General features: G+C 35.3%; 1 protein-coding gene across 20 annotated transcripts in view; it reads left to right on the top strand.

Annotated features, from left to right (window-relative positions):
* Positions 1 to 15,708, top strand: part of KIAA0825 (KIAA0825 ortholog) — a 355,235-nt gene that overhangs the window by 175,833 nt on the left and 163,694 nt on the right. Inside the window, exon 22 of one of the 20 annotated variants that reach the window (XM_039875082.1) lies at positions 10,735 to 10,753. The exons of the other annotated variants lie outside the window; for them this stretch is intronic. Within the exon in view, the coding sequence (XP_039731016.1) occupies positions 10,735 to 10,738 (4 nt within the window). The 3' untranslated portion in view covers positions 10,739 to 10,753. Of the gene's footprint in view, positions 1 to 10,734; positions 10,754 to 15,708 lie in introns of those variants that run through there. 20 annotated transcript variants of the gene reach the window in all.

Here is a 15,708-nt window from a genome sequence, read left to right as displayed (position 1 = left end):
CTGCTTTAGAAGGATGAAAGCCACCTGAGAGTTTTTCATTCCTTTTAGCACTTTCCCATTTATTTTCATGATGATATTTATGAGGCTTGATTAATATTGAACTGTTAAGAAAATTGTTTCTGGATTTTTCTCTAAGAGACTCTTGTTCGGACTTATCTAAAAATGCTGATTTTTAAAAATAGCACATTGAATTTTTGACAACATGGTTATCTAATAATGCTTATTTGAAAATGAGACCTCAGAACATTGAACTTTTAGAATGAGAGTTTTATGTGCCATCCTATATCCACAAAGTGATAATTTCTTACGTACAACTGTGACCTTTGGGGGTGGGCAGAGCTAAAGAAGAAAACCCGAAGAAGCTCAACCGAACATACTTGGCAATTAAACAGCTCGTTCTCTTTTTTCTCTCTTTAATTGGTAATATATGCTAATAGCTGCATTGTGGTCTAGTGTTCATATAGGGCTGCAAATGTTTTCTGAGGACATAAGATTATGAAGAAAAGTAAACTCGAATGTGCAAAAATGAAAAAAAGTTGAGGAAAAGGGAATCCTTTGTATTTATCTCATAAATTCTTTTGCATCTGATCTTCAAATTCAATATAATAAGCAAGCCATCTGTGGACTTACTCTCTCAAGACCCCAATTTCTGGAGTAAACCAGATTTTCCTCACCCCCTAAACAGATTGGAGATGGGAAACCAGGATTCTTGGGTTCTCAGGCCAGTCTTGTGAGTTTACTGTAGGAAAGTTATCTGAACAATTTGACTTTGGATTTTCTCACCTTTAAAATTAAATAAAGATAATTATATATCTACTTTATGGAGATTGTTGACACAGTCAAGAGTATTAAAGCATGTTGAAGTATTTTTGAAAGTTGAAAATACAATACATACTTAGAGAAGTAGTAGCACTAGCAAGCATGTAGCAACTTCAGTATCTATCTGGTAAGGTAAGGAGCAGTAAAGGTCAAAGTTAGTAGAAAGTTGGAGGTGGGGGATGGAGCAGTCAGGTTACACCTGAGGTTAGTATACCAAGGTTACATAGACTCCAGGCCTAAACCAATAATGAGGGTCAAAACAAGAATCAGATCAGACACCAGGCAGCAGCCCCACAGATCCGGAAGACAGTGAGGAAATCAGCAAGGAGAGGATCTAAAAGCCAGGTGAACCACCCAGGAGACAGACTCAAGAGACAAGCACCTGAACAGTTCAGACACATGAAAGAGGAGATTCCTGTTGCCAACAATATCTGTATCTGAGACAATATTGGCCTTTGTTCCACAAGCTGGTTCTGTGCTGACTTCAAAAGTAGAACAAATCTTGAAGTGGCTGCCTGAATCCTTGGAAGGGATACACCCTCTTCTTACTGTCGGGCCTCATCTCAAACCATTTCCCTCCAATTCACGATGTTTTAAGTTCATTGCCTTCTTTCTGCTCTTTGGATTCTCCAAGCTCTTTCCCATTTCGGGTCTTTGTAATTGTAGTTCCTTCTGCTCTTCACATGGCTGGTGCCATCTTGTCCATCTGGGGCACACGTTACCTCCTCAGAAATGCCTTTCCTCATCATTCATCTAAAGTTACCCTCCAAGTCACTATAGCATTTTACTCTACTGTGCTTTCTTAATTGAATTATCACTATCTGAGATCTTAGTTTCTGTTTGATTATTGTCTCTGAATCCTGCCCCTTCAGGGTAGATTATAAACTCCACGAGAATAGCACCTTGCCTAGGTTATTATTCTATCTTCAGTACCTAGAACAACTCTTGGGCATATAATAGGCTCTGAGTAAAATTCGTTGAGTTAATCAATAAACAAATGAGGAAAAAGAATGCAGAGAAAAAGTTCCTGACAGATGAGCACACAGTGTCCATTCCCTAAATGTAATTTTCAGGGGGAGATAGAGGCAAAAGAGGTCAAGTATTTAGTGACAGAAGGAAATCTAACTCTGGTTGGTGAACACACAATGCAATATATATTATTGTTCCCAATATATATTAACTTACTTTTAATATACATGAAATTTATTTGATTTTGTTAATCAAGCTTAAGAAAAAGATAAATGTGATTCTCTAAATGATCAATAGTCATGTAGGTACCAGAAGTACACTCTGGAAATCTCAAGTAAAAAATTATCCACATGCATATTCATTCCGTTCATTTTCCAAATTTGGATGAAAATCAGGTTAATTAAGCTATGCATGTTTAAAATGCCTGTTTTTATTATTATGTAAAGTTTGGCTCAGATTAAAAGCACAGAATATTGGTCTTTATTTTTAATTCATTGATCCAATTCAAGCCATTACCTCTTCAGCAACAAAGTCTATTCTTTATTCTATGAATCAGAACTCCTTTGACATTTGGGTGACAGGGTTAATATTTGTTAAATGAAATTAAGAATGCAAGTTGAAAAATTTAAGGTGGAGTTAGCGGACAAAAGTATCCAAGCCTTTGTAAATTTGCGATTTTTTCAAGCCTTTTGAGGAAATATGCAGTAGCTGAGACCTCAGAAAAGAGATTCTGAATGTATTTTAATGATATATGCTTTTCAACTTAGAAAGTTTGCCATTGCGGAAAAAAAAGGCTCCTTAGAGGTTCAGAAAATAAACATAGATATCAGTTCTACACTTTTACCTTTAATGTCGTATAAGATTGTGCATTGATCTTTTGAAATTACAAAGGTACTTTTCACAGTTTCTTACTATTAGTTTCTTGCTTTCTTTTTCATTAACTTTAAAATAAATCCAGACCTGGCGAATGAGACAGTGATTGCATTTGCAGGAGAGTACACCAAAAGGAACACACTATATTTATATTGTTTCATTCATGGCGAATCTCCAGATTGCCATTTTGATAGTTTTTGTGTGTTTTTTTTTGTCACTGTAACAAATTTATGTTGCTTCTTTTCTCTTTACCTTATTTATTCCAGACTAATTTCCAAGAATTGTAGTGTTGAAAATAATCTATGAATACAGTGGAATGCAATGCTATTTTAACCATCTAAATATACTGCATATGAGTTTGGCTTTGAGTTGAGCAAACACAATTAAATATGATGGCAGGAACAGCAGAAGGGGTGGCAGTGGCAGATTTCTGGCTATCACTTTGGGGCCTTTCCAGATGGACAATAACCATACATCTGAAACAGAGATTAAAAAACATGTTTTAAAAGAGCCATTGATCTGTGGAGTTGTTTGCTTTTAATAATAATAATTATTATTAAAGTACCTTTATACTATATCCGGTTATAGTGTGTGTGTCCTGTGGTGTGTGGAGAGTAGAAAATATTGTCGCTGGCCCGTAACTGCACACACTGCACTCTTCAATGGGTGTTCCCAAGTGCTGCTGCCATTAGCACAATGTTTATAGTTGCCCATAGCAGTAAATTCCTGATGTAGCACCACTCTATACCTGGTTATGGAGTGGTGGGTTTAAGAAAAAGGGAAAACTCTGAGCCATTGCATACATTACATATGCCAAGGCATTAAAAAAAATTTTTTTTTCATGCTCTCGCTCCTTAGAAAACCCTTTTTCCCTGCCTCCACCAAATGGCATCAAACTCAGTGATTCTCTACCTACCACCACCATCTTCTCAAACAGGAGCAGATTCCTGCCCATCCTTAAACCCTAAAAATGCATGGTTTTTATTGTTTTGTGGGGGTTTTTTTGTACATCATCGAACATGTATTTAGGATATATACATTTAACACTCTGATCCTCAGGATTCTCATGGGTTGGGACTTTGGTACATGAACCAAACAAACCCATACACATGTATTATTTTCTGATTGGCAACTGGTATATGATGGCTTTTATGGCGTATGAAGTACTTTTACACAAATCTTTTCCTTTGACCCTCACTATAGCTGTGTAATGAGAGACAGGTCAAGGAGTTTGTGAAACATTAAATGATGTACTTCAAGATCACAGATCTTAAATGGCATTTGGAAGTCAAAATGAAGACTTCTGGCTATATCTGGTGCTTCATCTTCTACACCATATTCCTGGTCAAGTTTCTTTCCCCCACTTTATTGAGATATAACTGATATATAATATTGTGTAAGTTAAGTTATATGAAGGTCAATTTGATACACTTATGTATTGCAAAATGATTACGACTGTAATAATAATATCTCCATCACATCACGTATTTACCATTTCTTTTCTGGGGTGTGAATATTTAAGATTTACTGTCTTAGCAACTTTCAAGCATAGATGGTCCCAGACTTACAATGATTCTGTTTAGATTTTTTGACTTTACAATGGTACAAAAATAATACGCATTCAGTAGAAATCGTACTTTAAATTTTGAATTTTGATCTTTTCCTGGGCTAGCAGTGTGTGGTATAATATTCTCTTGTGATGTGGGACATCAGTGAACTGTAGCTCCCAGTCAGCTACAAGATCATGAGGGTAAACAACCAATACTTTGCAGGTTACTAACTCTCATTGTGTTAGATGATGTTTCAAACTGTAGGCTTATGTTAAGTGGTCTGAGCACATTTAAGGTAGGCTAGGCTGAGCTATGATGTTCCATTGGTTAGGTGTATTAAATGCATTTTCAACTTACAATGGGTTTATCGGGAAGTCACCCCATCATAAGTTGAGAGTTATCTGTATATAATACAGTATTATTAATTATAATCACCATGCTATACATTAGATCATCATCTTATAACTGGAAGTTTGTACCTTTCAGTATACTTTTTAAAAAATTACCTGTATATTCACTGTAAAAATATTGATAATGAAGATAGCAAACATAGAAAGCAGTTGGCATAATTTAAGTGAATTAATATGCATGTTTAACTGTAAATCCTTACAATAACCTTAAATAGTAAGTACCATATTACCATCATTTTCCTGATGAAGAAACTAAGGCACAGAGCCATAGAACTCTAAGTCAATATGGTTTTCGAATTCTGGCTCATGTCCATGTTCCTAACCATTCTCTTTGCTGCTTCTCCAGAACTTTGCTTACTTTATTTATTCAACAAATATTTTGGAGCATTTATTTAGAATAAAGTAACTATTTACTAGAGAATGTCATATAAGTCAAATTGCCCTTGAGTGCTACTCCACAAAATTTTTAATTTGAATTTTCACTTTGATTGTCACAAGACTATCTCCCCTCTTTAACTCTCTAAATATCTCTCAGCAACTGGCTTACCACCAACTACTTTATCAGGATAATAAAGCCATCTAATATAAATCTTCCAACTTTCCTTCCTAATCCTCTATTTTATTTCTGTCATCTCCAGTCCTTGTCTCTAGCCTTGGAAAAAGAGAGCTTTTTTCTAGTTGAAACTTGAGAAGTAAGTTGACTTTTTAGGTTGTGAAGGGTCTGAGGGCTAAGAAGTTTAGACTTTAACTACTAGACTTGAGGGAATCACCAAAGCCTTTACGTACAAAGGAGTGACAAGAACAGAGAGCTATTTTAGGACATTAATAACAGCTGGGGTAGAGGGACTAAAAAGAAGGAAGGCCAGGTTAGAGACTATGGCTAGAGACTGAGGAAGAGAATCTATATCACAGATGTAAAAGACATTCCCAAGGAAGCTTGGCAGCTCAGCTAAATCTATTCCTAATTTGCGTAAAAGTTAGGTATGATTCCTTTTGAAGACATTGTGGCCCAGGTATTCTTTAGGTAGAGAAATGCCGTGCTTGCTGTTTCTTCAGAGTGCATGTGCTGGTTTAAATCCTCTAAATCATGCCAAGATGGGATTAGAGTTACAAAAGATTTCTGGTGGAGAAACTGCATATAAAGAAGAAGAGTAGAGAAGGAAACCTTCAGACCAAGTTACTACTGATCTGTCTGTACCTGTGAAAGAAGAAAGGGAAGGAGGATTGGGTAGGAAGAGTCTCAGATAGCAGGGTAGTTCTAAGAAAATTTTGACAAGGCCAGTGAGGACTCCTTAAGCTAAAGTCACACACTAGACTCTAGTGACTAGAGAACTCCTGTGTCTTGCAGGACTGGGCGCTAGTACCTCCACCATGCTTAGACACTGGCTGAGATCAGCTTGGCAGAAGCATGGTCTGAGCACAAATGTGATGGTAAATGCAAAGGAATGACAGCTAGAGCCATTAATCACCATGCTAACTGCAGCAGGAGATGTGAGGGGTGCATTGCCATGGCTACCATAGTGGGGAAGCAGAGTGATTCTCTTAGATATGGAGAGATTTTATGTGTATGTATTATGTAAGTTAACAGGGATGTGATTTAATTAAAGGTTTCCATTACTTCAGTATGGTAGAAATCAGACAACCTAAATAAATATGTTAAATGCTATTGACAGAAATGCAGAATTGGCAACATTTTGATGAAAGGAAGGTATAATAATTTTCTCAAAAGCAGCTATGGGAAAATTTTTTGCTTGACAAGTTGAACCAAAATTTACTTTGTAATGAATTTTCTCTTTCCTAATTATGCATTCATATACTGGCACTTTGGGGTTCTTGCAATGGATCAAAAGCTATTAAAAATTTGCTTGTATGGAGTACATTCTTTTTTCAATAACTATTCTTTAAGTCTTTCCCCCTGTCAGATTCTGTTTCGACCCCAAAGTATCTGTGATGTTTTTCTGCAGAAAGTTTTAGCATAGGTTCTGCCAGGAGTAACTGTCATAGGCCCATTGGTTCCGTTTGGCTGAAGATGAAAAGACAATTGACCACTTTCAGGCTTTCAGGCATATTGGTCATCATTGAGTATCTTGGCTTATGTTACTATATCAGTGTAAAGAGATGAAATGACCTCTTTGAAGATATTTTTACTATGACTTAATTAAAAGAGAAATTTAAATGTCTATTAAATGTAATTAAATATAACAAATTTGAACAATTAATAATATTGTTTATATATATTAACATTTTTGTTATTATAGTACTATTGTGATGTGTTGTATATGAAATTAGTTCAGATACCTATAGTACTTTCTTATATTCTCACTTTTATGTTCCTTGAGGGTGTAACTCTAAATCTGATAATAATATGAAATTTGGGGAAATTTTTCAATCAAGATGTTTTTGTATCCAGGATATGTGTATTACTATAATTTCAAAATTTATTTTGTAGTAAGCTATAAGCAATACATACACATGTATTGTTTCAAATGGTGCAGGAAGATAAGATAGGAAATATAGAAGTTCCCCTACCCAATTCTGCAGTCACACAAGTCCCACTCCAAGTATAACCATTTGAACTATTTCTGTTTTTATTTATTTTGGTCAAAAAGTATAATAGATAATGCTATACCACTAATTTTTAAAAATTTTATCAACTTAATATTAATTCCTTGCAAGGAAAACTACAGAATTTAACTTATACTATCTCCTCTTTTCTTTCCGCTTCAAGCTTTGCTAATAAAATTTTAATTTCAGTTCTATTGGTCACCTACATTATAACCTCTATTTTAAAACCAATTTAGGTTTTTTAATATTTTATTTTTTTAATTTACATAAAGTAAAATTCACTCTTCTTGGTGCACATTTCTGATTTATGGCAAATGAATAAAGTTGTTTAACCATCATCACAATCAAAATCACTCAAAAAATATTCACCTGTGCTGACTTTGTGTAGTCAGTTCTTCCTCCATCCCAATCCCTGGCAACCACTGATCTGCTCTCTGTCTGTATAGTTTTTTTGTTTGTTTGTTTGTTTTTCGAGAATGTCATAGTAATAGAATTATGTAGTATGCCACCTTTTCAATCTTGCTGCTTTTACTCAGCATAATGCATTTGAGATTCCTCCAATTGTTTTTTTTTTTTTATTTTATTATAGAATATTAGTCCATTGAATGAATGGACCACTGTTTGTTGGTCCATTTACCTGGGACATTCGGGTTGTTTCCAGTGTTTGGTGATTCTGAATCACCAAAAAGAGCCTCTATAACCATTTTCGTGAGGTTTCACATGAACATAGGTTAGTATTTCACTTGGATAAGACCTCAGGGTGAGAATGCTGGGTTGTATAGTACATTTATGTTTAACTTTATAAAGAAACTATATCTTTGTGTTTTATGCCACCTTTGAGAAATCTAATGCCAGATGGTTTCTTTTTCCCTGTATCATCTCCTTGGACGCTTTTTTAAAATAACTTTTTTCCTCCTGATTATTCTGAAATGAGATTGTGTCTGTGTGTGAGTGAGTCTTTGGTTTCTCTTGGTACTGAGTAGGCCTCTTCAATATTGTGATTTTCTTCAGATTTGGAAATTTTTTTCCTTTTAATATTGATTATTTCCTCTGTCCCCACCCCTAGTTGCATATATAGTCTTTCTGGAATTCCTATTAAAGACAGATGTTCTGGTTTATTTTTTCCTCAGATATAACAAGAGACTTCCTTTGCCTTAGTCCTCCATTTTCACACTCTCTACATTCTCCCTACCCCTTGTTCTGCAGCTGACCCATTCACTTCCACAGCTTTAAGGGATTATCACAGATATCAAAATCAAACACGTTCAGGGGCTGGGCAAATAAGTATGTGAAGGCAAGGTATAATGTAATAGGAGAAGGTGAATGCATACTTAGGTAAAAACATCCAAATTCTATTTTTAAAAATACTATGTTAGCTAAATAATGCATATCATCAGAATGGTTTAGGCCCACCAATATGACTCTCCGTCTATGTCCTTATCTGTAGCTTCAATTCTAATGGTTTAATAAGACTCCAAATCACACATACTTGGATTTTTCACTGTAATAATATTTTAATGTAATAACTCTCATCTCATATAGAAGTCCTAATATCATAATTATCTTCATTAGAAAGCTGCCTCCTCTTTAGAATTGTGAAATTTCTATTCGTGGTGCTAACATTTTTCTAGCCTTAGCCTGGAAACCATGAATTACTTTGCAAAGTTTCTATTTCTGGTCATTTACATTATGTTAGGCACCAAATGCACATGCGCTCGAGTTATCCTTCTCAACATTTCTCACAGCCATTGCTTTTTATTCCCCCAGTGCTTCCACTCACAAAATCCAGTGGCCCTCATCCACTGATGCTTAGGCACCCTGCTTACTCTAACCTTAACTTCTAATTCATTTATCTCTGCTGGATTAATGTGTTTTTCTTTTTAAATTTTTCTTTTATTATTAAAACCAAGTGAAAATACACTAACATTTAAAACACAAATACTGTGTTGATGATTGAATCTCACCATCCTGATCCAGCTCTTCATTTCTCATTCTCTTTACACGTACATGACACATACCTCCTTTTGCACAGACAGGAGGGAGGAATCTATATTTACAATTTTGAGCTCTTCATCTTTCACAAAACTATTTTTGTCATTCATCCATGTAAAGGTGTAATTTTTATTTTTAATGATGGCATTATACTAAATTCAGCACAATTTAGGTAGCCTCTCCTCTATTACCTCCAGATTTTTACTTTGTTTAGTGTTTCCATATTACACTTCCATGAATGCATAGATTACTTCTCAATGCTGATGAATAAAAGGGAAACATAAAAGGACACAAACAAACTTGTTTTACAAATTACCAAGTAGTCAAAGAAATAAAAGCTAGAGTGAAATATAGAGATTTATAAAAATCATTTTTTTTCTGCCACTCTACCTCTTCAAAACTTACAGTGGCTCTACAATGCCTATTGAACCAAACCTAAACTGAGCCCCAATTTCAAGGCCTCCTTTTTCTGATCCTCCTATTCACCAAATGCTTCCTCTGATATGGGGCCTACCATCCCTTTGCCCACTCTGGAGTATAACCACCCGTGATTCAAAATCTTTCTCTACGACTTTATTTAAGCCTCCTTTTTCTTACCTGTGTAAGAGATCATGGCACATTTTTTTTCTCTTTTTTTCTTTTTCTTTTTTGTTTGAGTGAGCAGATCAAAAGGCTAACTCTCAGCAAATATTTAGCACAAGGTCTGGAACCTAGGAAATGCTCTATAAATATTATATATCTAAGACATCAATTATATATGTTCTTACCTAGTATTTGGTCCTGCTTTTTAGAGTAGTTACAATGGTAAACATGGGACCAGGGACAAAATAGTAAGGCACAGCCAGATAATTACAAAATGGAGGAAGGGAGGACCAAGGAGAAAAAGCAGAAAAAAGAAATGTTTAGAGCACACTTTACTAGGTGCTCGCCGTGTGAATATTGTCTGGGTTCAGAGTAGAAGGTGAATTCAGGAAGCTGATGTCTGGTTATTCATGAGCTCAGGGTGGGGAAGGTGAGGCCAGGAGGGCAGATATTTGACAATCAATCAATAAATATGCAAATTCTGTGGTGCACCAGGTCCTGTGTCCAGCTTTGGATTTTGAGTTACTCTAGACATGGGGTCTGAGTAGAAGGCACCAGCATCCATGATGAAACTTGATCTGGGCATCTGCCCTCAGAGACAGAGATTCTTTGTCGTTTTCTGACCAGGACTAAAATTCATCTCAGATTATTGATAGAGTGGAAGCTCCAGATGAGAAAAATGATACAGGTAGAGATGGAGAATGAGTCTGGAAATTAAGCACTTCCTGATATCTGATTAATGATCACTACACCTTTGCCCAGGTTTACCCACTCTGCTTCCCTTGACTGTCAGCCTCTAAGTCTGCCTTTCCAAAACCAAGTCTGCCATCAAGCCCCTCCCCAGTCCCATATCTCTCAAAATTCTCCCATTTTCCAAGTTCTCAGGGCATTTATAAACTGTTACACATGTTAATGTTCAGCATATGTTACCTTGTGACATTCACTAATGTGTTTTTTGTCAACTATCTCCCCAGATAGATGATCAGCATCAAGAAAGCAGGTATGTCAGTCTCTTCTTGCTTGACACTTGCCCGATAAAGCACAGTGGTGAAAGCCTAGGGCTGTGCGGGTCATGGTTTTTGGCTTCCAATTTAAATTTACTGTTTCAGAATGACCTTCATTTGCTTTTAGACCTTTCTGAAGTATGGAAATGATCACCAGAGAAAGAGGCTTTGTTAATTCATTTTTTAAAACTTTATTAAACTATTTTAATTACATATATGCTCATTAGAAGTTAAACAATATGAACATTGTGTAAAGTAAAAGTCACTAATCTCTTGCTCTGCCTCACCATATATCTTATAATTCCACCCACCTGAGGTAACAAATCTGTCCTTTTCTTTCTCATTTAAACATTAAAATATTCTTTAAACATTAAGTCATTATTCTTAATAGAATTTTAAAAGAAAAAATTAGCAGGATAAACATTGTGATTTAGAAAAATAACAGGTAAAAATAGAATAATCTAGTTTTCTATGAAATGAAAGTTTTTTAAAGTCACAAAGAGATATAAGATTTAGTGATTGACCTGGAAACTGGTGGATCTCTTATTGTCAAATAATTAATAATTCCAGGCTAATGAATTAAAACCAATTAATAGAGTCTTAGGATAAAATAATTGATCTGTCTTTGGAAAGGAGTCAATAACCTGATTGAAATTTTGTTATTTACCTGTCTCACTTACCCAGAAAGCTCTTTTTTTAATTAAATATATTGGGGTGACATTGATTAATAAAATTATATAGGTTTCGAGTATATAATTCTATAATATGTCCTCTGTAAATTGCATTGTGTGTTGACTACCCAGTGTTAAATTTCTTTCACTCAGCATATATTTGACCCTCTTTACTCTTATCTACCTCCCCACCCCCACTTTCCTCTGGTAACCACTAAACTCTTGTCCACATCTTTGAGTCTCTGTTTGTCTTGTTCATTTGTCGCTTTCAGATTTATATCCCACATATAAGTGAAATCATATAGTTCTCAGCTTTTTCTGTCTAACTTATTTCACTTAGGCTCTTCTCATCAGAATTATGTCTTTGCCATATTTGTTCATCTGACTCAGGCCAAAGCCAGTCATGAACATCTGCTTGTCCATTTCAGCAAATCAGATTTGTACAAGACTTAAAGATAGTTAGGACTGCCTGGAAATAGATAATTTTGTGTAAAAGAAAATCTAGACTTGCTATTTTATTATACAGAGAATACATTTGCTAGCATATAAAAGCAAAGTATGATATAACCCACAAAATACAATATTGGTTATAAGAATACTTCCATCCCATTATTCAGTCCAGCAAAATTTTGAGTAAATAGACGGATCTGTGACTGTTCATTCATCCATCCATTCATCAAACATTCACTAGGCACAGCTATAAAGAAATGAGCCAGACACAGCCCCTATTGTCAAGAACTCAGAATCTAGTAGAGGAGACAGACTAAAAAAAATCAGTGGTTATATCTGTACTAGAGGTTCATGCAAGTTACCATAGAAGTACAGTGGACGATCACAGAGGAGGGAGTGCTAACTCCAAGTGAGTGCAGAGATGGTCAGGAAACATATTCAGGAGATGGGAATACTTGCTTGGACTGTATGTTGATGGTTGAACTTGAGTCAGCCAGGTAGCCTAGGTGAGAAATAGTTTAGGCAGAGGGTTTGACATAGATAATAACACAACATGAAAGGAATAGTTGTGGCATCCAGGTTATTTTTTCTAGAGAAATGGTCTCTTCACTGCATTTTTCACTTTTAAATCAGTTCTATTTGTGACATCTAGGCCCTGTGAATGAACGCTAGGCTGCTTAGGACAAAGTCAGATGCTGAATTGAGTGAGGAGTGGTGGGAGGAGAAGGGGACAATTGTTCTATTTAGTTCCATACCTGGAAAATATTGAAAGAGTTACAGATTCTTCCCTTTGAATCATTGGCATCATCTGACCCTGAAGGTTTTCAGGCATGTGTAAGCAAGTGCAGGGCCTATGTAATTCATAGATCAAATGGCCTTATAGTCTGTCACTAAAATTCTAGTTGTCTTTTACTTATATGGCTCAGATGGAATGTACCTTCATAAGGGTACTCTTGGTGCATGATTGATGGCTCTTCAGACAAGATGTGCTGGTGTAATACTGGCCTTGGTAAAGTATAAGAGGTGCACTGAATTTGTCTTGCTCTTCATCTTTCAGTGTACTTGCAGCTTGCTCTGGAGCTGCATAGTCTGTTCACTTTTCTTTCTGAATGGCGAGAGTTACCTGACAGTGGTGGGAATGTCCAAGAGTGATGATAGTGATGCCTCCAAGTCAGCAAGTTCACGTTCGTTACTCTGAATTGGCTGGTCGTAGATGGCCTCAAACTAAATGTATAGACCCCAAGGGGTTTCTGGAGAAGAAAATGAGTGAGGCTTTATCCAAATTAAATGTTCATTTTCTTCATTTAGCAAATAATCTAACAGAAATTTTAGGGCTGAAATTTGATTTCAGCTAAAGTACATACATGTTAACTATAGAAGCTTGTTTTTAACAACTCTGAGAATGTGGATTATATGTGTGATTTCAATGCATTCATTGGAAATAATGTTATTTTTCACGAAGTAAAAGCATTCATAATTTTGCTACAAGGGAGAATATTTGCTTCCTCTCACACATTTTATTTAATAATTTTACTTCTTTAAAAGCAAAACAGCACAAAATCTGAAAATGAAATTTCCCCAAAGTGTTCAGTTTGCTAATATGTTTTTCATTTTCTTCATTATGCTATAGTGGAATGTTGCCATACTTTGAAATGTGCAACTTATCTCCCTGGAGGCAGCAGATGGTGTGACTAGGCTGTCTTTTGGTACAAGATTTATCATGAGAGATGGTATCTAGGACTGGCTAAGATAGGGGCCTGCCCTCATAGAACATTGACTCTCATCCTAATTATATCATTACAATGTTTATGTAAATTATTATATTTAGATATGAAAAAAAAAAAACCCCTACAAAAATGGAAAAGTTCTGGCACTTTTTTAAAGCTTCCTCTTTTTTTGGCTTATATAAGAAAGTATTTTATCTAAAAATCATTTGAGTTACTTCAATTGTATTTGCAATCATTTTCTTCATTGTATGCCTCACTATTGGAGGACCAGCAGATCTCTTGGTAAGGACATGATTTTGCTGGTATTTCTACCACAAGGCTAGGATCTGGTCTTAAACTTTGAAAGTCTGGCAGTTTGATTTCATAGAGCAATATTGACTCATACTAACTAAATTCACAAGAAACTTTTGCAAAACTAGATTTCCATTTTAATAATTTACAGTAAAAAAAAATACAACTTTAAGCAGATCTGGCCATTATCTCTCTTAAGGTGAATTGACATAAGCTAGGTTATGACAAAAAAATAATTATTTGGTGAGTAGGAAAAAAAATTGAATACCCTTAAAATAGCGAGAATCAAGAGCCTATATACTATCTTTATAGGGCAAGGGGAGGAGTGATGTAGCTCTTAGGGGAGAGAAAATCGTTTTTAGGGAAGATGAATGGGCTCTTAGAAGAATAGAGGAGAGGTGTGATCGTTTGTGACGCAGTTTGTCTGGGTGTAGTGTGGACTTCTAGTTTCCAGTGATGAAACTACCCCGGTTGATGAAATTACCCAGGAGGGCATTTATGTAGCAGTTGAGCTCCTTTTGGAGAATCTGTCTTCAGGCAGATAAGGGGAGTTCAGAGAAAGTTTCTCCCTGAATTTGCTGTTTTTAAAGTGCCTTCAGCTCAAAATAATCAATATAATAAGGGGTATATTATGGGGTGGCATGTCCTGAATTCCTCCCACACCTAGTAAGCTTAATTCCCAAATAGAAAATAGTTTTATCTTGAGTGCAAACTCCAGGAGTGTATTTTTATTTCAGTAGTGCTGTGATCTATTAGCAATGTCTGCCACAGATAGAAGAGGAGAATGATGGCTCAAGTGGTGCATATCTGCTCACCCTCACCTAAATTCTACTTTTAGTATATAGAATCAAATAAGTATTCTGATTAGCATTTAAGAACAGCATTCTGCAGTCTTGGACTTTAAGAACATGCTTTAAAAGCTAGAAGAAATCTAAGTTTTCTCACTGTATAGTTTAGAAAGCATTTGTCTTGAGGGACTTACTGAATTCAGACAGCTAGTAGGTAGCTGATCAATGACCCAAGCCCAAGGTTTCTGACTCATTGTGGTCCAGATTATTTTCTTATAAACCAAAGTAAAGACCTAAGAATCTCAAACACTGATGTTTTCATTTTACAACTTTATTTGAGAACTCTCTTTTCTCTGGTGGGATTAAATTTGTTATTCTTTTAGGTCAACAAAATAAATATGAAAATCAGATATATAGACCAGTGGGACATAATCTTGGATGCACATTAGAATTATTTGAGAAGAGTGTAAAATAAAACAATACCAATGCCTAGGCTTCCAAATGTCCAATTAAATAACAATCTGGAGGTGGAACACAGTAATTGGTACTTTAAAAAAGTTTTTCATGCAATTTAACTTTGCAGCCAGTATTGAAATAATTGACATAACGATTTGAAATTTTGCTGAAATGATCATATACTTTGTGAATGCTTAAAAAGTCACGTTGACATTGTTAAGTTGTTGAAGGGATCAATGTTTTTATCAGCCAAAATCAATGCTTAAAAATAAAAATCACAGAACTACAAATTAAGATTAGTAGATTACTAAATATTATTCATTCCATAATTCTAAGCATAGGTATCAGATAAGAAATTGGAAAAATAAAAATGATTGTATGGTTTAAATAATTATTTTCAGGTTATTCCATGGTAAAGGAAAATATTTCTTTGTATAGAAATAGTATTCATTCTTTAGTCAATTTCAATTTTTTAGATGAAATCCAACATAGTAGCAGAGATGTGAACAACTGCACCAGAAGGTCATGCACATATGCTTTTCCAATTCAGAGGACTGTTCA

This window comes from Pteropus medius, unplaced genomic scaffold (assembly GCF_902729225.1).
Source record: "Pteropus medius unplaced genomic scaffold, Ma_sr-lr_union100, whole genome shotgun sequence".
In the NCBI taxonomy this organism is placed as follows: Eukaryota; Metazoa; Chordata; class Mammalia; order Chiroptera; family Pteropodidae; genus Pteropus; species Pteropus medius.
Note: the sequence above shows the minus strand (reverse complement) of the source record. Positions and strands in the feature narration are given on the sequence as shown.